The 27,082-nt window shown below is 43.9% G+C and overlaps 1 protein-coding gene across 4 annotated transcripts in view; it reads right to left on the reverse strand.

Moving 5' to 3' along the window:
- The window catches only part of GMCL1 (germ cell-less 1, spermatogenesis associated), a 73,472-nt gene that overhangs the window by 30,729 nt on the left and 15,661 nt on the right, over positions 1 to 27,082 (reverse strand). The window contains exons 2-10 of one of the 4 annotated variants that reach the window (XM_069957360.1): positions 14,361 to 14,463; positions 14,078 to 14,238; positions 13,385 to 13,508; positions 12,491 to 12,587; positions 8,114 to 8,211; positions 7,260 to 7,372; positions 4,698 to 4,763; positions 1,748 to 1,832; positions 36 to 126 (exon numbers count right to left, since the gene is read on the reverse strand). In XM_069957360.1, the coding sequence (XP_069813461.1) occupies positions 36 to 126; positions 1,748 to 1,832; positions 4,698 to 4,763; positions 7,260 to 7,372; positions 8,114 to 8,211; positions 12,491 to 12,587; positions 13,385 to 13,508; positions 14,078 to 14,229 (826 nt within the window). In that variant the 5' untranslated portion in view covers positions 14,230 to 14,238; positions 14,361 to 14,463. Of the gene's footprint in view, positions 1 to 35; positions 127 to 1,747; positions 1,833 to 4,697; positions 4,764 to 7,259; positions 7,373 to 8,113; positions 8,212 to 12,490; positions 12,588 to 13,384; positions 13,509 to 14,077; positions 14,239 to 14,360; positions 14,467 to 24,032; positions 24,143 to 27,082 lie in introns of those variants that run through there. The other 3 variants (XM_069957280.1, XM_069957192.1, XM_069957109.1) reach the window with 3 other exon arrangements.

Consider the following 27,082-nt stretch of genomic DNA (forward strand, 5'->3'; position numbering starts at 1 on the left):
GGAAGCCTAGCCTGAATGGACATATTTTTACTAACCTTTCCTGCGTTTGGAGAACCAGGCATCGGCCTCAGTTAGGAGCTGTTTTAAGGACCCGTTCCAGGAAGGCACAAGTTGCAGGAACATCCACTGGGGAAGAATAAAGGCAAAGTAAATTGGTCAACAATCATGTGACTTTGTTATAGTATACCCACTGCTTAGAACAAGCCTTAAAAAGGTTCTCCAAGATAAAACAATTGATAGCCAATCCACAGCACAGGCTGATCGTTGGGTTGTGACACCTGTCAATCAGCTGTTTAGTGCCTGGAGACAGTGAGAATGAAACGAGATCCAGATGGCTCCATTCCTTGCGCAGTGGTGGCACCAGGGTACTGCAGCCTCAGCTCATAGTGAAGTGAATAGTAGGCTACAGTACACCCGCACCACCGCTACCCAAGAAACACAGCCAACTGCTTCTGACTTTTTTCTTACTGTAATGTGGGCACTAAGTAACCCGAGTAACACGAGGTGAGCTGGGTATCAGCATCCCAAGAATTAAAGCGGTTATCTGGTTAAAGGGGTACTTCCGCAAAACTTTTTTTCTTTCATATCAACTGGTGTCACAAAGTTATACAGATTTGTCATTTATTTCTATTTACAAAGCTCAAAACCTCCAGTACTTATTAGCTGCAGAAAGTGGTGTTTTATTTCCAGTCTGACAGTGTTCTCTGCTGCCACCTCTATCCGTGTTAGGAACTGTCCAGAGCAGCAGCAAATCCCCATAGCAAACCTCTCCTGCCCTGGACAGTTCCTGTGACAGGCAATTAGCACTGTGTCAGACTAGAAAGAATACACCACTTCCTGCAGGACATACAGCAGCTGTTAAGTACTGGAAGACTTGAGATTTTTAAATTAAAAGTAAAATACAAATCTATATAAACTTTCTGACACCAGTTGATTAGATTTTTTTTTGCCAGGCTAATTAAAATAGATGCTCAATAATCAGCCCAATACTTATTACCCTATTACCCTGTGGATAGGCTGGGGTAAAGGAAATTAAAAAATATATAAATGTATGACAAAATTCACACCCTAGCGTTATACCAGCTTTTGGCTATGTTATGTAAAGAGATATCCTGGGGCAAGAATTCTAATCACCTTAGTCCAATCCAATCACTGATAATATTCGATCTACATTTACTATAGAGGTATAGTAAATGAGGCTATGCATCACTTTATTAATGGTTTCATAGATATATAGCTCCTCTAAGGGAATTAAGCACAGATAAATAAAATATTCAGATGATCAATACAGTGTTAACACATTATATATCAAGTAAAGCAAGACCGTTTCGCATCCGTAGTGGTGTCTGTAGACGTGGCTCCATAGTGATCTGTGCTGCAACTGTGAGTTCATACTAAGACCTGTCAATTTTTTATTTTTTTTTCACGGCACTGTAATACACATGGCCGTATAAACAGACATTCAAATGTAAGGGTCCGTAGTGTGATTATTAGACTGAGAATGTGCAAACAGGAAATCTGTGCAGCATGTTGTCAGAACTTTAGAAGAAGATGACAGCAGAAGGCCGGGGAACCAGCATTTGCAGTGGAGCGGGATGGGTGAGTGTATAGCACTGTTCTATCCCCTGTGGCCATTTAGAATGCAAAGTTCTAAGTTCCAGAAATAAAATTATATAAAATACATATAATGAGCTATGAACACCTTGCTGGGATCTGCCCCTCTCTCTCTCTCTGTTGCTTCTCTTACCTTTTTTAAAGCCGTGTACACATCCATCTCTACCTGCATTACAAGCAGATCTGGAGAACAGATGAGCTGTTTCATCATATTGATGCTGCAAACACACAAATCAACAAAAGTAAATCAAACAGAGTACAAAATAATGTATACGGATAGTACAAGTCATCTAAGAGCTGTATAAATGGGGCTCTCTGGACTTAAAAGCATATTCTATGGTGCAGTATTCATATCTGAAGCCAATATTCTCCAAGGATTCCTTGCTGGCCCAATACTTGCATCTCTGCAGACTTTACACCAATCACTGCATGATGAATTACAGATGCTGAGCAGACCTACATGGATGTGTGGTTCGCCAGCTTGTTGACTGTTTCCAATAGCTATCATCACTGGATGTGTTTCTCTTATGTATCAGCACTAATCTCAGAAGCTTCAGCAGCCCCATAGAAAATGAATGGTGTGCCACTACCTATCAGGGTGGTTTAGTGATTTCCCCATCTGTAGGCACCCCTTGGATACAGGCTAGGATATCTGGCTAATCCCATGTTTTTTTGCATATTTAAATTTGTAGGGGCAGTGTATCAATGGAGACTCTTAAGTAATTGATTTTTGTCACTGATCTCCCTGAGTTCAGTGATTGTTGTGTTTTGTTGGTCTATTTTTCATTGCCCGTGCTAGCCAGAATCCTGCTCCACGCTGATGAGGGGCAAATATCCAGAAACAGCAGTCTGTGGATGGATGCCTGCCTTGGTAACCCTTGTAATGTCGCAATACTCGCAACAGAGTTAGACTTTAATGCAAAAGGGGCCACCCTGGTGTTTCCCTATTTATGCTCCAATACTCGCAACAGAATGGGACATAAGGGGATATGTATTAGGGTGGTTTGGTGATCTCTCCATCTGAAGGCACCACTTGGCAACAGGCTAGTGATATCTGGCTATTCCCGTGTGTTGAAACTCTCAACCGAGGCTCCACTGACCCCTTTTTTGGCATATTTAAATCTGTAGGGGGCAATGTATCAATGGAGACTCTTGAGTGAGCACTTGTTGATTTAGTTTTTCACTGATCTCCATGAGCTCAGTGATTGCTGTGTTTTGAGGGTCCTGGGCGGTCAGACTGCCATCAAACAGCTTGTTATGCCCTATCGTATACATTGGGATAACAAGCTCAGGCGGGAATACCCCTTTAAAAGGAGAGACAAATACTTTTATTTCAATGGGTCATAAGGAGTTGGGGACTTTATAATATGCTGCACACCCTGCATTACATTATGTGGAAGGTCTAAGAACAAAACCATCTGATAATACAGTGTGCAGGCATTGTGCTTATAGTCACAATTGTCAATCATGCTGCCATAGCAATAAAAGATTGGTCTCTTTCATTGAAGCAAACTATACAAAAAGACACGCACCCCAGGAGCTGACAGCAATAGTGACGTCAGTGCTAAAAGCTTCAGGATTCAATAATTCATACGAGTCACAAAGCATTTACTATTTCCTGATAATATTACTCCTGGAAGTCACTGCCTGCTGTAGTTATGGACAAAGTACTTTGTGCTTTCACATAAGTTACATAAAATAAATGATTAAAGGGCACTTTACAGTGGCCCACTATTAATAATAATAGTACCGTAGTACAGTGAGGGCAGCAAGCAAAGTACTACTGTATAACCAAGCAGTCAATCCTTCCAAGGCTTTACATGATAGGTAATAAACCCTACGGAAGCTAGAATGGCTACAATTTACGGCTGTCAGGAGTCTAAAACAAAGAAGCAGGGAATGGTGGTTGAAATTTATATTGACTTTAAAGGGGTTGTCCAGCATTAGACAATTTTTATATACTGATGCTGTTCTATAGAAAGCAAAACAGCCTATTCTTATCCCTCTGCCCTCCCTTGTTGTCCTCCTATGGCTCTCTGCTGTTCCCTGATTGCAGCCGCCTTCACTTCCGAGACTCATGTGAGGGTGACAGCCCGCTCAACCAATCACTGGCTGTGGTGCTGTCCTGTCTCCATGATAGGTGAGGGTGACAACCCGCTCAGCCAATGTCTATACACCTATAAGCAAGTCGCCCAAACCCACCGAGCGGAAGGTGTTTGGGGGACACCAGAAGATTTTAGTGGAGATTAAAGGCCATGTGTAATGGATTTTCAACACCTGACCCCATTTTTCTGGGAGGGAAAAGCCGCCGCCAGAGCAGTCTGGCTGTGGCTTTTTTCCCCTCATAGGGAACACATGAATGTTTCTGTGTATCTGAAAACCAAGAGAGATAACTTCTGTCTGACTGACTGTTTGGCCGACTCTTAGTGAACATGTATGGATACCTTAAAGCATTATGCCCAGTTCACACTGAGCAAAAATGTCTCTCCGCTGCGGAATCCCGCTGTTTCTCTATGGCAGGGCGCATGCAGCTTCGCTTCCTCCCCTCTCTGCTCAAATAATTTACAATGGCGGCAGAGGAGACGCGCGCCCTCCCATAGAGATGCTGCAGGACACAGCACGGCGGGATTCCGCTGCGGAATTCCTCCGTTTTTGTTCAGTGCGAACTGGGCCTTAATGCCGGTATTGTACGTCTTCCCACATGTCAAGAGCTACTGGTCACAACGGATCTCACTCTTGAAGAGGAGCGCGCTTATCCCCAGCAGTCAATAAATCCGACTTCTTTGCTCCATAGATTGTAATGAAATGAACAAATCAGATTTGTTTAAGAAAGAGACGTGCTGCTGCTCACTCCACAAGGCTGACACCTGGTGCGATCAATAACTCTTGACATGTCTGATTTGTTGCTACAAATGACAGTAACACTTTAAGAACAGAGGTAGAAAGTCCCTAAATGAATGGAATGCAAACGCAGCCAGATCTCCATTCATTCTCTATAGGGCTTCCAAGCATCGCCGAGCTCAGCCCATATAATAAGGTAGATTTCAGAGTTATAAAAAATGGTTTCTCACACCTACACTTACCTGAGCTCTTTGAACAGATCCACACTTTGATGGGTCATTAAGTTATTTAGAAGCCATTCAAGGCACCTGGAAGAAATCACACAGCACATGAGCGAGGCTGTCTAATGGGAAAGGAAGAGATTATCAGAAAAGATGGCAGCACGTGGCTCATAGTCACTATGCCCAGCTTTTAATGTGAGAAAAAAAATTGCAGACATTGCTTGCTCTCAAAGTGCAATGGAAGAAAAAGCAGAATTACGAGGAGATAATCACTCAGCCGCTCTACCAGCTAGTTAAATCATCACACGCCTGTCTGTCAATCATTGTGCAGGCATTCTGTGGTTTACACACAGGAGAGAATGTGCGGATGATGAAGAAACACTCAGAACATGATTGTTACCTAGAAAGAAGCATCCCTCTTCCCTTCTATATTCACTGATGAAAAAGCCCATTTTACACCTCAAAATGTTAGCTTTGCACCCAGTTGTAACCAGTGGTTTTGTGATGCATTTTAGGGCACATTCTTATCACTTCATTTATTGTTCAAAAGACTGCTTAACTGTGGGTAAATAACTGATCTGCATAAAGCACATGTAGAATGTGTAAAGTATAATGAAAAAAGCGCTAATGATGTATAAAAACCTTCAAAAAAAGGAAAACAAAAAAGGTACTTAAGGGTGCCTTCACACCTACCGGATCCACAGCGGATCTCACTTCTGCGGATTCGAAGCGAGAACCGCTGTGGATCCGGTACCATTCACCCCTATGATAGCACATATTCGCAGCAGGATTAACATCCTGCTGTGAATATGTGCTTTAACCCCTCGATGTCCGCCGCCGCATTAGCCCATCCTCGGCCGCATCCAGCAGCCTGCATCCCCTATCCCCGGCCGCATCCTGCAGCCCGCCGCTGAGAGCATAAAGTACCTGCTCGGTGGCGCGGCTGCAGTGAGGCTCCCGACTCCGGTCCCGCTGGACCGGAGCCGGGAGCCTCACTGCAGCCGCGCCGCCGAGCAGGTACTTTATGCTCTCAGCGGCGGGCTGCAGGATGCGGCCGGGGATAGGGGATGCGGGCTGCTGGATGCGGCCGGGGATGGGGGATGCGGCGTCGGGGCTGCGGACAGCGAGGGGTGAAAGCACATATTCACAGCGGGATGTTAATCCCGCTGCGAATATGTGATATCATAGGGGTGAATGGTACCGGATCCGCAGCGGTTCTCGCTTCGAATCCGCAGAAGTGAGATCCGCTGTGGATCCGGTAGGTGTGAAGGCACCCTAAGCCTTAAAATACAGTGTGTGAACATAGGGTATGATTATACTGTATGTCTAGAATATAGGGATAAAATAGCATCAATACATCACAAGTATTGCATGGTTATTTCCCAACGCAAACATTTTATAAAACTAGGAGCCGATCGGCTAACGCTTTTCATCAAGTTTCGTCAATATCCTTGGCCGCCGACCACACATCCATTGAATAGGAGGTGCACGGCCGACGGCTGATGAAAGGATATAGAAAATACACTTGTCCAGGCTCCCTGGTGTCCTTATGGCTTCTCACCACAGCTGCTGCTGCCACTTTTAAAGCGGTCTCTGAAGCGTGTCCCGCCTCTCAGCCAATCACTCTCAGCGCTGTCCCGTCTCAGATGGTGATTGGCCTGAGCGGCCTGTCTCTTCATAGACCGCTTCAGAAGTGGCAGCAACAGCTGTGGTGAGAAGCCACAGACACTGCTAATGACACATATATATCTATATATATATCTATCTATCGAGAGAGGGAGAGAGAGACACACACACAGAGCCCTTGCAGCACGATTATGGAGCAGTGTAATAGGCTTAGTAAACAAGCGCCGATCGGACTGTGTAATATTTAAAGATTAACATTAGGTTCCGTATTACAATCTGTAAAAACTGTTGTAATACAGACACACAGTACAATACGAAGGACTGTACTACTCTCCACTGTGGTCTGTGTAGATGAGTGTTTACTACTTGCAGGGCACAGAAGATAATCCTCCGAGATCAACAAGCACAATATTCTCCAGACACCCTGCCGATCTGTGACAGGGTGTATGGGCTCGAAACACGTAGATAACAAGTTGAAAGTTTGCTGATGGTGTATTGCTCATTGTAGAAAAGTAATTTTACACAGTACCGGATCTGCTTTTTTTTGTTCTTGGACTTGAAATCACAGAGAGCCATATGTGTATCCCTGCACTTTATCAGAGGGAAAGGTTAGCTGCACTTAGGTAAGAGTAACAACCCTGCAACCATGCCCATCAGGACCAGAGAGATCCTATGACCTCATCTGGTAGGGATCTGAACTTATAAGATCTGACCAGTTTTATATACCATAGAGAATTCAGTGTTAATGAAGATTGGAGACCCTCTGTCCTGTCTCCTTATCTCTTGACCAGCATTATTAATCTACAATCGGCAGATGCAAATGACTAACCTTACTAGACACTGTGTAATACTTTATCTCCCCTGTGGTGGCACTGCACGGAAATTGACCACTTACTGCTAAGTTTCCCATAGATCACTGGGATCAATGTATATGTAATAAATAAATAATAAACTTACTTTTTCTTCACAGAGTCTAACCCGTAGACACCAGCTGCCGTGGAATAGCTGCAGACTGTCTGAACACTGATGGTCTCTTTCATGGTCTCCCCACATTGCTGAATTAAACCATCCTATAAAAAAAGGAATATGCTTATATATACACCTTACAAAACCAACAAGCCAATCCTTCTCTTCCCAACATCATCTATTACGGGAGGGTGAGGAGACCACCACACACATTAGATGGACCCACCAATCTCACCAAAATCATAGCGTGTCTGCTTCATTTTGGAGACTAGTCTTACAATGTTTAGTTCTAAAATATATGTGAAACTTTCATTTAGACATGAAAAAATGGTGTAGTCACTTTTAGGACCTCCACCCACAAATAGAAACCATGGTGCACGGCCTGCAGCAAGAGCCCAGAGTGTGCATGGTATATAGCATGTGTCCAAGGCTCCTATATACTGTACAAAGCCTTTGGTGAAAACAACTAATACATCCTACATAATGAAGACAGATATGGAGAAAACTAAACTCATCCCTTGTAGACAAGCCTAAAAAGAAAGAACAAAACAGCCGACACGTTCTCCATATAGTCCGTATTAAAGGGTTTTTTCCAAAATGTATTGCCTATACACAGTCCTTGTGACTTCTGAGTGTGGCGGTGTACAGAGCTCAGAATGCAGAGTGAATGGAGCAGTGGACAGACATACCTCTGCCGCTCCATTCACTTGAGGGCTATTTGACCTCTCGTGATCTATGCGGGTACCAGTGGTTGAACCCTCATCCATCAGTTAGATATCCCCTATGCTACGAATAGGAGATCACTTTTAATCACATCAAACGATTAACAAACCAGGGATACTTACCAGCTGGAGCATGCACGCAGCTGCTAATATAGCAATGACGCGGCTGGGTTTTAGCAGGACATCGTCTCTGTATAGCGAGCCAAATGCCACCTGCAGAGCTGCAAGTAGAAAGCAAGTCAGGAAGATTACACGCTAACATTGACATCACAGACTTCAAGGAGACTGACTGTCGTCTATCTCCAATATCTTAACCATAAATGAAGGACAAAAGCAGAAAACATCAAAAATTACTACTCAGTCACCAAACAATGACGTCTTAACTAATCTCCTACTCCTGTACTGGATAAACAAGCATTTAGTGTAAAACAGCTTATAAATAAAAAGAAAAAAAAAGCTTTTTCCATTAGGAGACACTTACTTCTTCACAGCTAACATTTCCTGAGGTGAGAAGGTGCCGGCCAGTCCTTTAACTCTAAGAGAATGTGTGTTTATAGGAATGAAGGCCTTAACAGTGCAGCACTACTGCCATCTAGTGCTCACTACTAGAATGACAGCTGGCTCTATACATACAGTCTGCCCTAACTAGTAATTTATTCCATACTTTGGCTGCCGGGGAACAAATAAAATAAAGCAAAGGTTTACAACCACAGAGAACCTAATGTTATTAAAACAAGTTCTTCTCTACAAGATGTAATGTATGGGCAGGGCAGCAACAGCATAATATACTCAATGTAAGGTTCTTAAAAAAGGGGCATGTGCTTTCACAAATTTCTCACCTCTCTCTATTCTGCTACAGAAATTGTAAATCCACAACAGAAGAAACGTGAACCCCAATTCAGTGTGTTAAAGGGGTAGTTATCCAAAATCAAAGAAATCCAAGAAAATACAAGAAAATGCCATAGATATGTAATTTACTTCTATTTAAAGATCTTAAATCTTCCAGTACTTATCAGCTGTTGTATGTCCTGCAGGAAGTGGTGTGTTCTCTCCAGTCTGACACAAGGATTAAAGTGGTTATCTGGTTAAAGGGCTACTCACGCAAAGAAAAAATTCTTTCAAATCAACTGGTGTCAGAAAGTTATACAGATATGTAATTTATTTCTATTTACAAAGCTCAAGTCTACCAGTATGTATCAGCTGCTGTATGTCCTGCAGAGAGTGGTTTATTCTTTCCAGTCTGGCACAGTACTCTCTGCTCCCACCTCTGTCCATGACAGGAACTGTCCAGAGCAGGAGCAAATCACCATAGAAAACGTCTCCTGTTTTTCAGAATGTAAAGAATACACCATTTCCTGCAGGGCATACAGCAGCTGATAAGTACTGGAATATTTGAGATTTTTTTTTTTTTTTTTTTAACAGAAGCAAATTACAAATCCCTGGCACCACTTGATATGAAAAAGACACCACAGGTTCCCATCATAACAACAGGACCCATATCACTGGTTATAATGATGTACCTCATTCTGAGAATGGCGACTTTATGTTAGTTCCCCTTATACCCTCTCTCCTATTCTCCTCTTTCGAGGTCCACTCACTAATGGTTGTCCCCCTGGCTCCCTTCTCTCATCATGGCTGACTATAACATCCCCACTGACAGCCCAATCTCGCCCATCATAGGCCTCTTCCATTCTCTAACCTCCCTCCCTCTCCTACAAACTCCTCTGTTGGGCTTCTAATTTCCGATTCTCCTTCTGAGCTTGCAGAAATGACAAATTCTCATTCTCCATTACCTTATTCCTAAAACGCAAACCTCAATGTCCCACCAAAACCCATCTTTTTAGGCAGCGAATCATGTTCCCCAATTTGGTGACCGCCTCTATCACTAATCCCCCCCCCTTCACTTGCACTATCCTATGTATAAGTGGTGGGATCATGGTGGAGATAAAGCACTTGGCTTCTTATGTGTGACTTGATGGTTACATGTGTATCTCTGTAATGTCTGATCTTGTCTATATGTATGTACTGTGGAATATGATGTTGCTATATAAATAATATTTGTATACACCTCAGATTCTGAGGATTATGCAGACATACAGATGAGAAGTCACCTCTGAGCTATACGTGAGTAGTATAAGAAGTTATGTATCCTCCATTATAAAGCAGATGAAGCAGTTTTCTGTACATACAGCTATGACTGCAGATTCCTGTCTGGCCGCCAGTTCTCCTTCCCTAGTGTTCCTTTACAGTCTCATTAGGTGCATGTCAGCCATCTGCTGCTTTATAATCTCTCAACGTGTCACTGTATTCCCAGTATGTGCTATATAATGCAAATGACAACATTGCGGTGTGCATGCTTAAGCGGTTTCTAGGTTGGTAATGTGGCAGCATGCACCCATCAATGTATTTCATGTTCATTAAACTCCAAATTTCTGTATATACCGATCAGCCAGAACATTAAAATAAAACCACCCGATATTGTGTCTACCTCATGCTGCCAAACAGCTCATCCTGTGACCTGTAAGCGGCAGATTATATGGATCGGACTAACTATGGAATCACTCTGCCTTATCCCACTGTGCACCCTGATGTCATCTCTTCCCTAGGTGACGGGCATATATACCCAGACATCCATACAGTTTATAAGAAAACCTGCAGGCTAGACAGACTAGTCTTCTCTCACCATGTCTATGAGCCTCTGGCACCCATGGCCCTTTTGCTGGTAAACAAGTGGTCCTCCCTTGGAGCACTTTTAGTAGTTGTTGACCACTATATACTGGGAAGACACCAAAAGACCTACCATTTTGAAGATGGTCTCACACAGTCATGTAATGATCACAATGATATGGCTGCTCAAATCTGAATGGTAAAATTACAAACTTTACATCTGTCAAAGGTGTGGGTGTAAATTAAAGGGTATTCCCATATTGGTAAAGGATAGCTTCCTGGCCCCTTCCAGGTTGTTCGTGGCGGTGGGAGATTGTTAGAAAGCTAAAAAAAGAGTCAAATGACCTGTATTTTGGAATCTGTGTAACTCCCATTGATATTAATGGGAGATGTGTAAACTGCGTAGCCCCACGAGCCGCACTGTCTACATAACAGCATAGCTTCAGGCAATGTTAACGCAACTCCCATTAAAGGCAATACGCTTGATTCTAACCTCACGGATACTGAATAAATGGGGGGGGAATCAAACAGACTCCTCCAAAATCTTTCAGAAAGTCTTCTAAGAACTGTGGAAGCTGATGTACCTAAAAAGGGGAGTGACTCTATATTAATGCCTTTGGATAGTTCTCAAAATTCTGTTGGTGTAGGTTTTATTTTTTTTTATATTGTACTAAGCAGCTACGGCTTATCTAGCCAGATTTTACCCTTTGCAAAGCAACAAAGTCCACATTGTCACTGATGGTATACAATAGTTGTACCACTCTGTGTGTCACTGGATGTGTATTCCCTTTATTTGTTGTTGCCTACACCGAGCAGACAGATACAATGATAAGTGCAAATTTACTTATTCTAGTACTCACCTTACTTGATACATCCAGCTGTATCAGACTGTAAATGTCTGCACATCTTAACTTAAAGAGTTACTGTCGTGATTTTTTTTTTTTTTTTGCAGAAATCACTTTTTTGGGGGGACCGGGGAGGAGGTGGCTGAAATAAAAGACGTCCACTTACCTCCCCGGTTCCAGCGGCGGGTCCCGCATGACGGCGCTCCGGTGCCCGGTTCCCGGCCGCTTCCGGGTGTCTGACGCGGGCCCGAGACGTGACGTCTCAGGTCCACTCAGCCACTCAGTGAAGAAGGCGGGATCCGTTTGAAGTCTGCTCTGATCCCGCCTCCTTCACTGAGTGGCTGAGCGGCCCTGAGACATAGCGTCTCGGGCGGCGTCAAACACCCGGAAGCGTCCGGGAACCGGGAACCGGGGACCGGAGCGCCGCGATGAGTGAGCCGCCGCTGGAACCGGGGAGGTAAGTGGACGTCTTTTATTTCAGCCACCTCCTCCCCGGTCCCCCCAAAAAAGTGCCCCCACACTGGAGCACCCCTTTAAGGCTATGTCCATGAGGGGAACCCCTATTTTTAGCCTAGCCAAGGAAAACGTCTTGTGTTCTTTTGGCCATAAAACCCCTTCAAGATGTTCTATATAACTGTTCTATATAACTACAATGATGATTCTTCCATATGCCATTTATAGGAGATCTAGATTATAAAGTTATTATGAAATCTTGCAGCTTTTATTCGGATCACTAAGCTGAAACTTCCTGGTCTGTACAGATCATCATCCGGTAGTGTCTTTTTTATCATGACAGGCAGGGGGAAAAATAATTACAAACAGTAAATAGAAACAGATCAGGAAAAACAAAAACATTTCTACATCTGCCATGATTGATATACATATATATATTTATTGTTTAGATTTACAATAAATAAATCACACACAACAACTTGTCACTTGGAGGATAAACCAAAATGGAATATGGCAATGCTATGAGGTAACTTACCTTCTGCGTCAATATTGTGGTCTGGTATCTCCAGTTCTATCACATTCATGCTGGACTCTTTCCAGGAACCACAGAACATACTGGAGAAGTATCCAGACTGCAAACAGGAAAGTAAGAAGTGATAACCAAGACACTTAAAAGTAGTCATTTGTAAAACCAGCTGATGGTATTGCTTATTCTTCTAGCACCAGCAGAGGGCATTAGAGCTCCACTTCTGCTGCTTACACATCTTCAGTCTAAGAAGTTACTACACAAGCAGTGAGTGTTTCAGATCCCCCTCCCCTGCTTATTGGTTTATTCGATGGATGGTTTAACCTTCACATCAGCACATATTACGAGCAAACATTAATTAGGTCTCAATGTTAATAATAATACTTATACTAATAATAACACTAATACTAATACTATAAAATATATACACATACACACACATTTATGTAATTTCTATGCACTGTAAGCACTTTATGGATGTGTGTATGTTAATTAGTTTGCACTCCTTTTGTTTTCTTTTCAATCTGACACAGCGCTCTCTGCTGCCACCTCTGTCCATGACAGGAACTGTCCAGAGCAGGAGAGGTTTTCTATGGAGATTTGCTCCTGCTCTGGACAGTTCCCGACATGGACAGAGGTGGCAGCAGAGAGCACTCTGACAGACTGGAAAGAAAATAACACTTCCTGTAGGACATACAGAAGCTAATAAGTACTGGAAGACTTGAGATTTTTAAATAGAAGTAAATAACAAATCTATATAATTTTCTGAAACCAGTTGATTTGAAAGAAAATACATTTTTGCTGGAGTACTTCCTTAAGCTTCCTTCTTGCCAGCACAGGCAGTGTACAGCTAAATCGATCAGCAAGACCACCAAAGACCAGCAACTGTAAAAGGCCCCTTACCTGACAGAGGTAGATTTTGTGAAGGTTCCATTCTTTGCCAAGTGCACAGATCTTTATGTCACTGTTCTCTCCATTGAGGAAGAGGGTCTGGTAAATATACTTGGAAGTACTTTTCAGCTTTTTCCTGAAGTATTAAAGATGTATAAATCAAAAATTCATCAGCATACCATTTAATAACACCAAGCAGATCACACTGCCCCAACATTTAACACACAAAAGGAAAACTTTCATCGCATGCAGTCCAATCTCATCTCAATGGGGTCATCAATAGCCCCATAATGTTGCCAATAATCACTGGCAACATCAGGTGGCTATTGGTGAAGAAACAGAGGCGTTATTTCAGCCAAACACATTTCTCCATAAGTGGGAATGAAACCTGGGAGGGAAAAAAAAAAAAAATGTAATTAAAATTGTCTGCACCCTTAGAATATACCCTTCTCACCTTGTTATCTCTTTTTTATATACAATAGCAGATAAGCTGATCAGTGCGGGTTTTGACCTCTGCTCCATGCCCGGACTTCTCCTTGAATAGGGGCCAAGATGTGGTAATAGTAGTATTAGCCTGCACAGCCCAACCCCAATTCCCCACTGTACATGAAGATCTAGAAGTGTATGCTTTAAAAGGTACCAAAGTTTTGCAAATGTAGCCCAATTGTAGCCCAAGGGGTAATGTGCCACGCATGTCAGACATACCTGCGTGGAGTATTGAGCAGGTTTTCCAGTTCATCGTCCGTCTCTGCATCACACTGACAATCCAAGCTTCTCTTTCGCTTTCTGCATTTACAAGAGCCAATGGGCTGGGATGAGGAGTCCTGGCCTAACAGTCTACTGCTCAGAGAGCCCATAGTAGGATCCTAGAGAGAAAGGAATTTATATGGTACATAAAAACCCTACAGATAGATCATAAAAAGCAGAGACATTAGCCATGCAAAGATCACATTATGATTGGAAAACAAAAAAAAAAAAAAAAACCTACCTATTTTCTCACTGTGTTAAAGGGATTGTCCAGGCTTAGACAAAACATGGCCCCTCTCCTCCACAAACAGCTCCCCTCCTGTCCTCAGTTTGGATTTGGAGGTCTGCTAAATTTAAAAGCATGGCGTTAAATTGTAATACAACACACAACCTGAAGACAGGGGTGGTGCTATTTTAGCAAGGCGGCTGTGTTTTTTCTAATCCTGGGTAGCTTCTTTAAAAGGAAACTATTTGCGGTGGCCTGAGGTGACCAGGAAGCTGAAAGATGCCTAATCGGGCAAGTCCCATGGCCTCTACTATGTATATAAACCAGAGATCGGTCAGGTTTTCTTTATGATGACTAGGTAATGTAGCACTACTTTTTTTTTTATATAAACTATTGTTTTTACCTTTTTTGGGGAACACTAAAAATTCTTCAAAAAACCTAATATCCCAAAGCCCCAGAATATATTTCCCATCCACAGCATTCAGTGCAGCACCTTCTCTTTTGCCGCCCCGCTGTGAGGGTGCTTAGATTTATGGCCCTTATTGACTCCAGTAGGCTGTCTAGTGAATACAGATTCCAAAGAGTCTGATGATGATGTTTACTCGCTACTGCCGTCATGATGGCGAGCTCTGCAAATCCATCTACATAGCTGGCCACAAAGCATCTACAAGTCACCTAAAGGCCACATTGTACGACTCTACAGGGTATGGATCACTTTGCAATACATATAAACCGTCCCGAAATAACTTAACAAATAGTATTGATAAAATATTCCACAGCTTTGTGCCCACATCTCTTACGCAGATGTGTGTCTGTAAGATTACAGGCCACAATGTGCGTGGATTCTAACACCTCTCCCTGTAAATATTATACTGTGTACAATAAAATTATATATTATATATATATATATATATATATATATATATATATATATATATATATATATATATATATATATATTATACAGGGCTCCAGACTAAAAAATTTACCTAGGAGCCATTGGCTCCTAACCTGAAAAATTTAGGCGCCAAATAGAATATTTGGTCGCCAACATTTTAAACCATGTAAAATTAATGTTATGTTAAATGGGACTTACTGTGTGCAGAGGCCGCGGCAGCATCCTCCTCCTTTAGATCCTTTCTTTTCTTAGTTTGTATATGGTTGTCAAGTTGCAAGTTTCCATGTTGAACGTTTTCAGTCTGACTCAGTACTTCAGCTTCACTTGGCTAGCCTTCTAATGAGGCTTACTCTTCTGAACTTGAACTTAAAGGGAACCTGTCGACCCCCGTGCCGGGGTGACAGGCTCCCAACCCCCCGTTAGAACCCCCTATACTCACCTCATCGCGCCGGGTGCCGCTTCTGAAGATGGTCGGGTCACGGAGATCTCAGCCGCTGCAGCCCGGCGTGCGCTGAGAGATGAGTCCAACGCTCATAGAGAATGACGGGAGAGTCCAGCGCTCTGTCATTCTCTATGGGTGTTGGACTCATCTCTCAGTGTGCGCGCCGGGCTGCAGCGGCTGAGATCTCCGTGACCCGACCATCTTCAGAAGCGGGACCCGGCGCGATGAGGTGAGTATAGGGGGGCTCTAACGGGGGGTTGGGAGCCTGTCACCCCGTCACCGGGGGTGACAGGTTCCCTTTAAAAGCTTGCAACAGTCTATACATACTGAGCTAGACTTATGACTGCAGCCATAGTGACCCCCCACAAGATGTGTATATAGATAGATATATCTCTCACCTAGTGACTAATGCAAGTGACCCCCTACAATACAGACACCTGAGGGGCCCTGATAATAATAATTGTGCATATATCTATCTCCCAGTGTCTGCAGCCAGTTTGCCCTACACTTATAGATGGCCCCCTCCCCTTATAGATGACCCCCTCTACCCCCATTATAGATGCCCCCTCCTCCCCCCCCATTATAGATGCCCCCTCTCCCCCCCCTTATAGATACCACCTCCCCTTATAGATGCCCCCTCTCCCCCCCCATTATAGATGCCCCCTCTTCTCCCCCCCTTATAGATACCCCCTCCCCTTATAGATGCCCCCTCTCCCCCCCCATTATAGATGCCCCCTCTTCTCCCCCCCTTATAGATACCCCCTCCCCTTATAGATGCCCCCTCTCCCCCCCCCCCATTATAGATGCCCCCTCTTCTCCCCCCCTTATAGATACCCCCTCCCCTTATAGATGGCCCCCTCTCCCCCCCTTGAAGATGGCCCCTCTTCTCCCCCCATTATAGATGCCCCCCTTCTCTTCCCCCCATTATAAAGCCCCCCCCCTCTCCTCTATGCTAAGCAATATTTAAAAAAAAACAAACACACAAACTCACCTGACAACCCGCTCCCCCGGCGATCCTCTTCTTCTTTAGGTGCTGTCCCCGGCTGATGCGCGGCCGCCGGGGGTGTCCCATCCTATCCCCGGCAGCGCGGCGCGTCAGTGTACGCCGGGGCTGTGACTTCTGACACAGGAAGCGTCTCTGACGTGCGCTTCCTGTGCCGGAAGTCAGGGCCCCAGGCAGCTCACTGATGCGCCGCGCTGCCGGGGATAGGACGGGACACCCCCGGCAGCCGCGCATCAGCCGCGCATCTTAAAGAGACAGCGCGCCGCCGCCGGGGCCAGTCGCAAATGGCGCCCAGATTAATAAATCTGGGCGCCATTTGCAAAATGTCAGTCGCATTGGCGACCATTTTGGTCGCCATCTGGAGCCCTGATATATATATATATATATATATATACACACACATACATATATATACACACACACACACACACCGGCCACTTTATTAGGTACACCATGCTAGTAACGGGTTGGACCCCCTTTTGCCTTCAGAACTGCCTCAATTCTTCGTGGCATAGATACAACAAGGTGCTGGAAGCATTCCTCAGAGATTTTGGTCCATATTGACATGATGGCATCACACAGTTGCCGCAGATTTGTCGGCTGCACATCCATGATGCGAATCTCCCGTTCCACCACATCCCAAAGATGCTCTATTGGATTGAGATCTGGTGACTGTGGAGGCCATTTGAGTACAGTGAACTCATTGTCATGTTCAAGAAACCAGTCTGAGAGGATTCTAGCTTTATGACATGGCGCATTATCCTGCTGAAAGTAGCCATCAGATGTTGGGTACATTGTGGTCATAAAGGGATGGACATGGTCAGCAACAATACTCAGGTAGGCTGTGGCGTTGCAACGATGCTCAATTGGTACCAAGGGGCCCAAAGAGTGCCAAGAAAATATTCCCCACATCATGACACCACCACCACCAGCCTGAACCGTTGATACAAGGCAGGATGGATCCATGCTTTCATGTTGTTGACACTAAATTCTGACCCTACCATCCTAATGTCGCAGCAGAAATCGAGACTCATCAGACCAGGCAACGTTTTTCCAATCTTCTACTGTCCAATTTCGATGAGCTTGTGCAAATTGTAGCCTCAGTTTCCTGTTCTTAGCTGAAAGGAGTGGCACCCGGTGTGGTCTTCTGCTGCTGTAGCCCATCTGCCTCAAAGTTGGACGTACTGTGCATTCAGAGATGCTCTTCTGCCTACCTTGGTTGTAACGGTTGGCTATTTGAGTCACTGTTGCCTTTCTATCAGCTCGAACCAGTCTGCCCATTCTCCTCTGACCTCTGGCATCAACAAGGCATTTCCGCCCACAGAACTGCCGCTCACTGGATGTTTTTTCTTTTTCGGACCGTTCTCTGTAAACCCTAGAGATGGTTGTGCATGAAAATCCCAGTAGATGAGCAGTTTCTGAAATACTCAGACCAGCCCTTCTGGCACCAACAACCATGCCACGTTCAAAGGCCCTCAGATCACCTTTCTTCCCCATACTGATGCTCGGTTTGAACTGCAGGAGATTGTCTTGACCATGTCTACATGCCTAAATGCACTGAGTTGCCGCCATGTGATTGGCTGATTAGAAATTAAGTGGTAACGTGCAGTTAGACAGGTGTACCTAATAAAGTGGCCGGTGAGTGTATATATATATATATATATATATATATATATATATATATATATATATATATATACACATATACATACACACACACAGTGATGCCTTGGATTACGAGCATAATTCGTTCCAGGACCGCACTTGTAATCCAAATCCACTCTTAAACAAAACTAAATTTTCCCATAAGAAATCACTGAAATGCAGACAATTGGTTCCACACCCCAAAAATAATGAGTTTTATTCTGAACAACATGTAGAACAGATTAAACAAAATGAGAAACAGCAGAATGTGATATTATAAGTTATTGTACAGTATAGCAAATCAGCATGTGGAGTATAATGTATAGTAAGGGCATAAACCTGAAAAAACAGAGGTCTGTGTGGTAAGATGACAGCAATGGGGAAAGGGGGTGTGTTCAGCATAGACCAGTCAGGAAGTGAGAATCACAGAGCTGTGCAGGAGGACAGTGACAGAAACGTTTCTATAAGAAGTTTTTAGTATAAAGATAAAGTAAACTGGAATGCCTAGTCCTCAAGGCTTGTGTTGTGTAGGAGTATTACAGGGGCTGTGACAGTCCCAGTGTGGAAGCTTTAACTTAAATTTTAGAAATTGTCTATCTATCCACCACATATAGGTGTGTATTTATCACTTGCATATGTATGTGAATATATGTAAATACACCTGCACACACACAACTATACACATACACACACTATTAGGCTATGTTCACACTCTGTGAGAGACCGGCCATTCCGTGACTCGGTCGACTGACGGAACGGCCGGTCTCTGGAAAGATCATCTTGGCCGGTACTGCAGTAACGGCCGGATGATCTTTCCGGCAGCAGTGTTCTGATGCAGGCACATCACCGCGCGCCCACATCAGAACTCTCATAGCACACAATGAAGCAAGCAGCCAGAGCCGATCGCTTCATTGTGTGAACTGACAGATCTTTCTACGGCCGCAATTCAGGGACTTGTCAGTTCTTTGTGGCTCCGCATGGGATCCCAGCCGGAGCATATATGATGTAGAAGGAGAGGCAATGTGCATACACATGTAAAGTACGGCCATAGCCTTAAATAAATAAATAAAAATATTATATATATGCAAAGAAGGGGTCCGTGAAGCCTCAGTTACGAGTCTCAAAACACAAGAATAGCCAGATAGGGAAGCCTATTGCCAAGGGGTGCCTCCTAGTGGGGAGAACACCAAACCACCCTGATACGTAGTCCCTCAGGTCCTCGCTCTGTTGCGAGCATTGGGACCTAAATAGGGAAACACCAGGGTGGCCCCTGAGTTCAGTGATTGTTGTGTTTTGTTGGTCTATTTTTCATTGCCCCAGTAGCCAGAATCCTGCTCCACACTGACGAGGGGCAAATACCCCGAAACTGCAGTCTGTGGATGGATGCCTAGCCTTGGTAACCCTTGTCTTATGTCATTATACTCGCTACAGAGTAGGACTTTGACTTATAGGGGCCACCCTGGTGTTATTTAGGTCCCAAAGCTCGCAACAGAGCAAAGACCTGAGGGACTACGTATCAGGGTGGTTTGGTGCTCTCCCCACTGGGAGGCGCCCCTTGGCAACGGGCTTCCTTCTCTGGAGAGAGGGATATCTGGCTATTCCCGTGTTTTGAGACTCGCAACTGAGGCTCCACGGACCCCTTCTTTGCATATTAAAATTTTGTAGGGGGCAATCAGTGGATCAGTGATTGTTGTGTTTTGTTGGTGTGTATATATATATATATATATATATATATATATATATATATATATATATATATATATACACATACACACACACACATATATTCTATATAATAAATCCATTCATAAACATTTATTGATGTACAATAGAGCTGTATATAAATATGCAAAATTTCATATAGAAACTAACCACAGGGCCCTTGTGTAACACTAAATAAAAAAAAATCATCAAATAAATTACAATACAAAAAACTCAGGAGCAGCAATCCATGTAGGAGCCCTGACACTGTCCTATCCAATGATCAGTGGTCACAAGTTATGGCTACACAAGAGCCCATGCGCATATATCAGTCTATCCTGACACTGGTTCTGAGTGTCGCAAACATTCTGTGATTTGACAGAACACTTCTCACGCACGAATCCAAATGGAGCAGCATTGTCCGAGATGTGCTGTCCACATGTATACAACAGCCGTTCTGTTGTTCTGTAAACTTTGTCACCGGTTGATTAAAAACCCCTACCCCTTTAACTTGTATTTAATATTTGCCTGTTTTTACTATTTAGTACTTATGGTGTAATGGCTAAAACTGGCTAGTATTATAAAAACCATGCAGGTTAACAGCAGCGTTTCAGAAGCAGCTACTGCAGCCCATGTGGGTCGCATGTTTCGCTCTAACTTCGCTCACTTTTCAACCACTTTACACTTTCACTAATGGTATACAGAGCTGAGAGGCATCTTCGGGCACAAGATTCGTCTGAACTAAGAGATCATCACACGGCCAGAGACAAATACATGCAGTGCTGGAAATACTATGCAAACGTCCGTATGCGTGAGCCAAGACACGTCTATCAGCCAGAGAACACGTCTAGCGGCTACACAGTGACAGACTGCAATCTACTCTAAGCAGCTCTCCCCGATCACAGCAGGAAGAGGAGACGCTGCCAGTTATTGCTGGAACACAAGAGTCCCATACCTCCCCTGTACTAGTTATAATAGTGGTGTATGAGGATAAGCGGCTACTGAATGCCACCAAGTCACCTTCTGACATGGAACTGGAAGGGGCTTATGGTAACACCTATTAGGTGTCAGATCGTGTACCCATCCCTAAGGAAGGCTACAGAATACTGACACTATTTGGTAACACGACAGATGCCGCAGTCTCTTCTGCCAACTTTGTTAAGAGATTCTCCAAATGTCATCGTTTTCCTAATACGTTTATTTATCTAGACCAAGGCATAAATTATAAGAGCGCAGCAAAGAAGAAACGCCATTGTCTCTCCACCTGAGGATGGGAAGACATTGCTTAAGACCCTATTCCACTAACAGATCTGACAGGTTATCTGCCAAAGATTTGAAGCCAAACCCAGGAGCAGACTATAATCAGAGAACAGGTCATAAAGGAAAGACTGGATTTCTCCTCTTTTCAAATCCATTCCTGGCTTTGGCTTCAATTCTTTGGCAGATAATCTGTCGTCAGATCTGTTGGTGGAATAGGGCCTTTAGGGTACTATTACACGGAACGATAATCGGCCCGATTCGGCTGATTATCGCTCCATGTAATAAATACAACGATCAGCTGATGACAACGATCATCGGCTGATCGTTGATATAGGTTTGGACCTATTTTCGCCGGGCGCCGACCGTGCACCGCTACGTGTAATAGCGGTGCGCGCTCGGCGACTGACAATATACATTACCTATCCACTTCCAGGGCTGCTCCTGTGGTCTTCTCCCCATGTCCTGCGGGCTCTAGCTTCAGAGTGGCCTGTCAGCTGACAGGCCGCCCGGCCAATCACAGGCCGCGTCGATCCCGGCCTGTGATTGGCTGAGCGGCCTGTCAGCTGACAGGCCACTCTGAAGTTAGAGTGCGCGGGACCCGTGGAGAAGAAGACGGCAGCAGCAGCCCTGGAACGTGGATAGGTAATGTATATAGTTAAGCAAGGGCTGCAAGGACATCGGTAACGATGTCCCTACAGCCGTTGTTTAACGATTATCGGGACGTGTAATAGGCCCAGTAAACGAGCGCTAATCTAGCAGATCGCTGCTCGTTTACAGGTATTATCGGGCCCCCATCGGCCTGTGTAATACCACCCTTAGGGTCCAAGAAGAAGATGGAGACCGCACTTCCAAGTAAAGTGTTCACCTTTTAATCACACCAATGCAACGTTTCGGCTTTATGTGTAGCCTTGAGAAAGGCTACACATAGAGCCGAAACGTTGCATTGGTGTGATTAAAAGGTGAACACTTTACTTGGAATGACGGTCTCCATCTTCTTCTTGGATATCACATACAACCTGGGTCCGGTTTGGTGAGACGTGCACCCACATACTGTTTTTTTCTGGTGCTGCTGAAAATATGTTTTTGGATTGCTTAGGGTCCCAGACTTTCTGAAAGCTTTTGCAGATATCCATAATGCAATGTGCATAGGAGCCTGGCATCCACGAGAAAGCACCCGAGGCACAGAGAACAAGAAAGAAGGACACAGATCCTGGCTTCACCTGTGTACATACGGCCTTAGGCGGCTCCTTTGTTTCTGCCGCAGTGAAAACCCCTTTTCTGCCAAGTATCAGTCAGTGGCCTACGGACCACTGCCCCACTGGTGTCACATCCTGGAGGAAAGACAGCAAGACAGCGAACCGAATTCCTGACGCTTCCATTGACTTGAAAGGTGTCTGTGACTTATGAAACTTTATGGGTCCAAAAAAATCTGTCCGGATTTCTTAAGTGGGCCTTAAAGTGTCACTGTCATTTTTTTTTTTTGTTTGTTTTTTGCAGAAATTAATAGTACAGGCAATATTAAAAAAAATGTTGTAATTGGGTTTATTAGGCAAACATGCCATTATCTGCATTCAAAAAGACAAGCCCCCCCCCCTTCCTCTCTCTCATTCACTGCTCATTATCATTTCTAAATGACTTATTTAAAAAAAAATAATAATCTCCAGTCTTCCAGTACTTATCAGCTGCTGTATGTTCTGCAGGAAGTGGTGTATTCTTTCCAGTCCAATACAGTGCTCTCTGCTGCCACCTCTGTCCATGTTAGGAACTGTCCAGAGCAGGAGGGGTTTTCTATGGGGATTTGCTACAGCTCTTGAACAGAGGTGGCAGCAGAGAGCACTGTGTCAGACTGGAAAGGATACCCCATTCCTACAGGACATACAGCAGTTGATAAGACCTGGAAGACTTGAGATTTTACATAGATGCAATTTACAATTAATTTACAGTTAATTTGACATTTCTTTTTTCAGTAGAGTATTCCTTTAAGAGAAAAACATTGATCTTGGGATAACCCTTGTAACATTTTATTATAATTCATTATGTCCGTGGTGACCTATATCATATAGACAGCTACAGCTAGGCTATTACATATGGCTTTTCTGCCTATAGCAAAACACATGCTACAGTCGTAGCCCTTAGATTGTGGTTTACATCCAGCAGAGAACAGCGGTCTATGGGAGCTACAAGATCAGTGGAGTGAGACTCCTCTAGTCTGCCTGGGAATTCCCGCGTACCAGTTGCTTAGACATGTTACTTATACCCATAGAGAAGCTGTGCATCTTAGTGCCACTGACTGCTCCCGCTGGAGCGCCTGGGAAGCCGTGTGGTACTATGTGTTACACAAAGTGTAAAGTTGTCAGACGTAACAGCTCACAGACAACAAAAGATGTCATTACTATAACAAACAAACTGGTAGCCGCCAGCCCATCTCCGTGCCGCAGCTCATTACTATACACAGACAACTAGATAACCTTTTAGCACAAGCAGAACATAATAAGTCTCATCCATTTCATCTGAACATGAAGCTCCTTCTGCCACAACAGGAAGAGACACTGGAAATATAATGCCTGAAGGAAGTCACCAAAGTCTGTACTGCTGAGAGAGTGTCAGCGCTCCTCTGCTGCAAAGTACAGGAACATACAACACTTCTTAAAGGGAATCTAGCACTAGGTTTATTCCACCTTAAATGAGGGCAGCATAAACTAGTGACATAAATGCTGAACAGATTGCTGTATTACTTACATCATTCTGTTCATCTGTTCTCCTAATATGCAGGATAATAGGATTCTTGCCACACCCCTACCTTCAGCTGCTGATTGGCAGTTATCTATCCATGCTGTGTAAAGGCAGTCAACTGTCAATCAGCAGCTGGTGGGCGGAGTTTTCTGCTTCTCATGAATATCAAGGACTACTGGGCTCATGCACATAATGGAGAGGACTACTTATTGTTCTGGATGATATTTCTGAATCAGCTGCACAGAACAATGTAAGTGATATATCATTCAGTTCAGCTTTTCTGGAACTAGTTTATGTTACCCTAAGATAGGACCGCCTAAACCTACTGACAGAGTCTCTAAAAATGTCATGTACATCACTACTTTAAGGGGTACTCTAGAGGGAAATCTTTTTTAAATCAACTGGTGTGAGAAAGTTATATAGATTTGTAAATTAATTCTAATTAAGTCTTCCAGTACTTAGCTGCTGTATGCTCTGCAGGAAGTGGTGGATTCTCTCCGGTCTCCCACAGTGCTCTCTGTTGCCACCTCTGTCTGTGTCAAAAACCGTACACAGCTGTAGCAAATCCCCATAGAAAATCTTTCCTCCTTTGGAAAGTTCCTGTCCATCAAATCTGCACCATCAAATCTGCTGCGGATCCGCAGCTGATTTTACAGTGAGGATTTAATGCTGTGTTCATTTAGTCAAATCTGCTGTGGATCCGCAGCAGAAAATCAGCTGCGATTCGGTACGTGTAAAGCTACCCTAAGGGCCCTATTCCACCGGACGATTATCGTTTGCATAATCGTTAACGATTAACGATCTCAAACGACCGCTATTGCGAAAGACCTGAAAACGTTCGGTCATTTCCATGGAACGATAATCGTTACTTATGATCGTAATTGCGATCGTTTCTCTTCGCTATTTATTCGCTATTGCGTTCGTATCTATTGCGAACGACCGAACGATGTCTTATTCAATGTGAACTATTTGCGAACGAGCAACGATAAAAATAGGTCCAGGTCTTATAAAGCGATCAATCCATGCCGGTAATTCGCCCAATCATCTGCTTTGATGGCTCCGGAAAAGACCCTTTCAAGGGATTGTTTAGTTTGGAAATAATTTTGTCTATTTTAGCCAATGTCCAAGCAAAATCTCAGCTAATCTATTGTCTTACATCACAACAAATCCATGCCGTCTACTGATACGGCTACTGTAAGATGTGCACGGCTAATGAACAATGGTGAAAAGATAGAGTACATGGATCAACCCGGGATAAAGGAACAACTTAATCAAAGAATTATGTATATTAGTTGCCTTTATCTTCTACCATTATAGTATATGAAGGTAGACAAGGAGAGAACATTCTGCAGTCAGGGCCGGGACAAAGGGTAGGCAGGGGTAGGCGATGGCCTAGGGCGCCATCTCGTGGTGAATTACAGGGGGCGCTATTCTATCCACCACATAAAGGCCTCCACAAGCCTGAACCCGGAAGCAGGTTTGTGGTAGGAAAGCAAACAGTAGAGGATGCACAACATCACTAAGGGCCCTATTCCACTGGACGATTATCGTTTGCATAATCGTTAACGATTAACGATCTCAAACGACCGCTATTGCGAAAGACCTGAAAACGTTCGGTCATTTCCATGGAACGATAATCGTTACTTATGATCGTAATTGCGATCGTTTCTCTTCGCTATTTATTCGCTATTGCGTTCGTATCTATTGCGAACGACCGAACGATGTCTTATTCAATGTGAACTATTTGCGAACGAGCAACGATAAAAATAGGTCCAGGTCTTATAAAGCGATCAACGATTTCTCATTCGGTCGTTGATCGTTAACTGCATTTCAACCGAACGATTATCGTTCAGATTCGATAGATTTAACGATAATCTGAACGATAATCGTCCGGTGGAATAGGGTCCTAAGGGTGCGTTTACACGTTCAGGATCTGCAGCAGATTTGATGGCGCAGATTTGAAGCTGCAGATTCAAAGCAAATCAATTCTGGGCCATCAAATCTGCTGCGGATCCTGTACGTGTGAACACACCCAAAAGGGGTTAATCCGTGGTGCTACTGTAAACCAGTGCTGTTATGGGAGTAGGCTCTGGCAGAATCTGCCTCTTTTCCTCCTAGACAGAATCCACCCCCTCCCTATCCCTCCATGTACATTGCACATTTAGTGAAATTATGGTGTGTTTACACAGAGAGATTTATCTTTATCTTTAAGCCAAAGCCAGGAACAGACTATAAGCAGAGAACAGGTCATAAAGGAAAGACTGAGATTTCTCCTCTTTTCAAAACCATTCAAAAATCTGTCAGATAAATCTCTGTGTAAACATACCATTAGAAATAGCTGTGGGGGGGGAGGGTGACAAATAAGCAGGAGGGCACTTGCTAAGGCTGTGATTGGCATATGAGGCTCTTCCTCTGTGCCAACTTAAAGTGGTACTCTGGGGATTAGATTTTTCTTTTTTTGTTCATACGTTGCCTTCAAGACGCGCAGTCACGAAAACAGGGGTTGTGATCGCAAGTAGTTTTGCTGTAAGTTGCAAAGTTTTCCATGTTTAAATCAACATTATACATATGGCCACAAGGTGTCTCCCTTCACTGCGCATGTGTACAGCTGCTGTGCGTCCACATTCAGTAGCAGAGAATACAAGCAATTCTTGCATTGTATGGTCAGTTCTCCTGCCATACAGCACCAAATTCTCTGTAACCACACAGTGACATTATACTGACTGAACTGTTGCATAACAAAGAACATTGTCTCCTGGTAAGCGTGCATAGCTCATAATATAATTCACCTAAGTTAATTGCTCTCAGTTGATATACAACCTGCATGATGAACAGGTTTCTTTCCTTGTGTGAGCACACAAAGGACGGGGACTATTGCTGCGTTTACACAAAACGATAATTTGCCCGATCGCACAATTAACGATGTCGGAGTAACGATTTTTTTTTCATAACAGTCAGCGTTTAGACGGTACGATATATCGTACAGAAAATTCGTTTTGCGATCGCTTAAGCCTATCTCGCACATAGGAAAAATCAGTGAACGACTGTTTACACGG

This window comes from Dendropsophus ebraccatus, chromosome 1, assembly GCF_027789765.1.
Source record: "Dendropsophus ebraccatus isolate aDenEbr1 chromosome 1, aDenEbr1.pat, whole genome shotgun sequence".
NCBI lineage: Eukaryota > Metazoa > Chordata > Amphibia > Anura > Hylidae > Dendropsophus > Dendropsophus ebraccatus.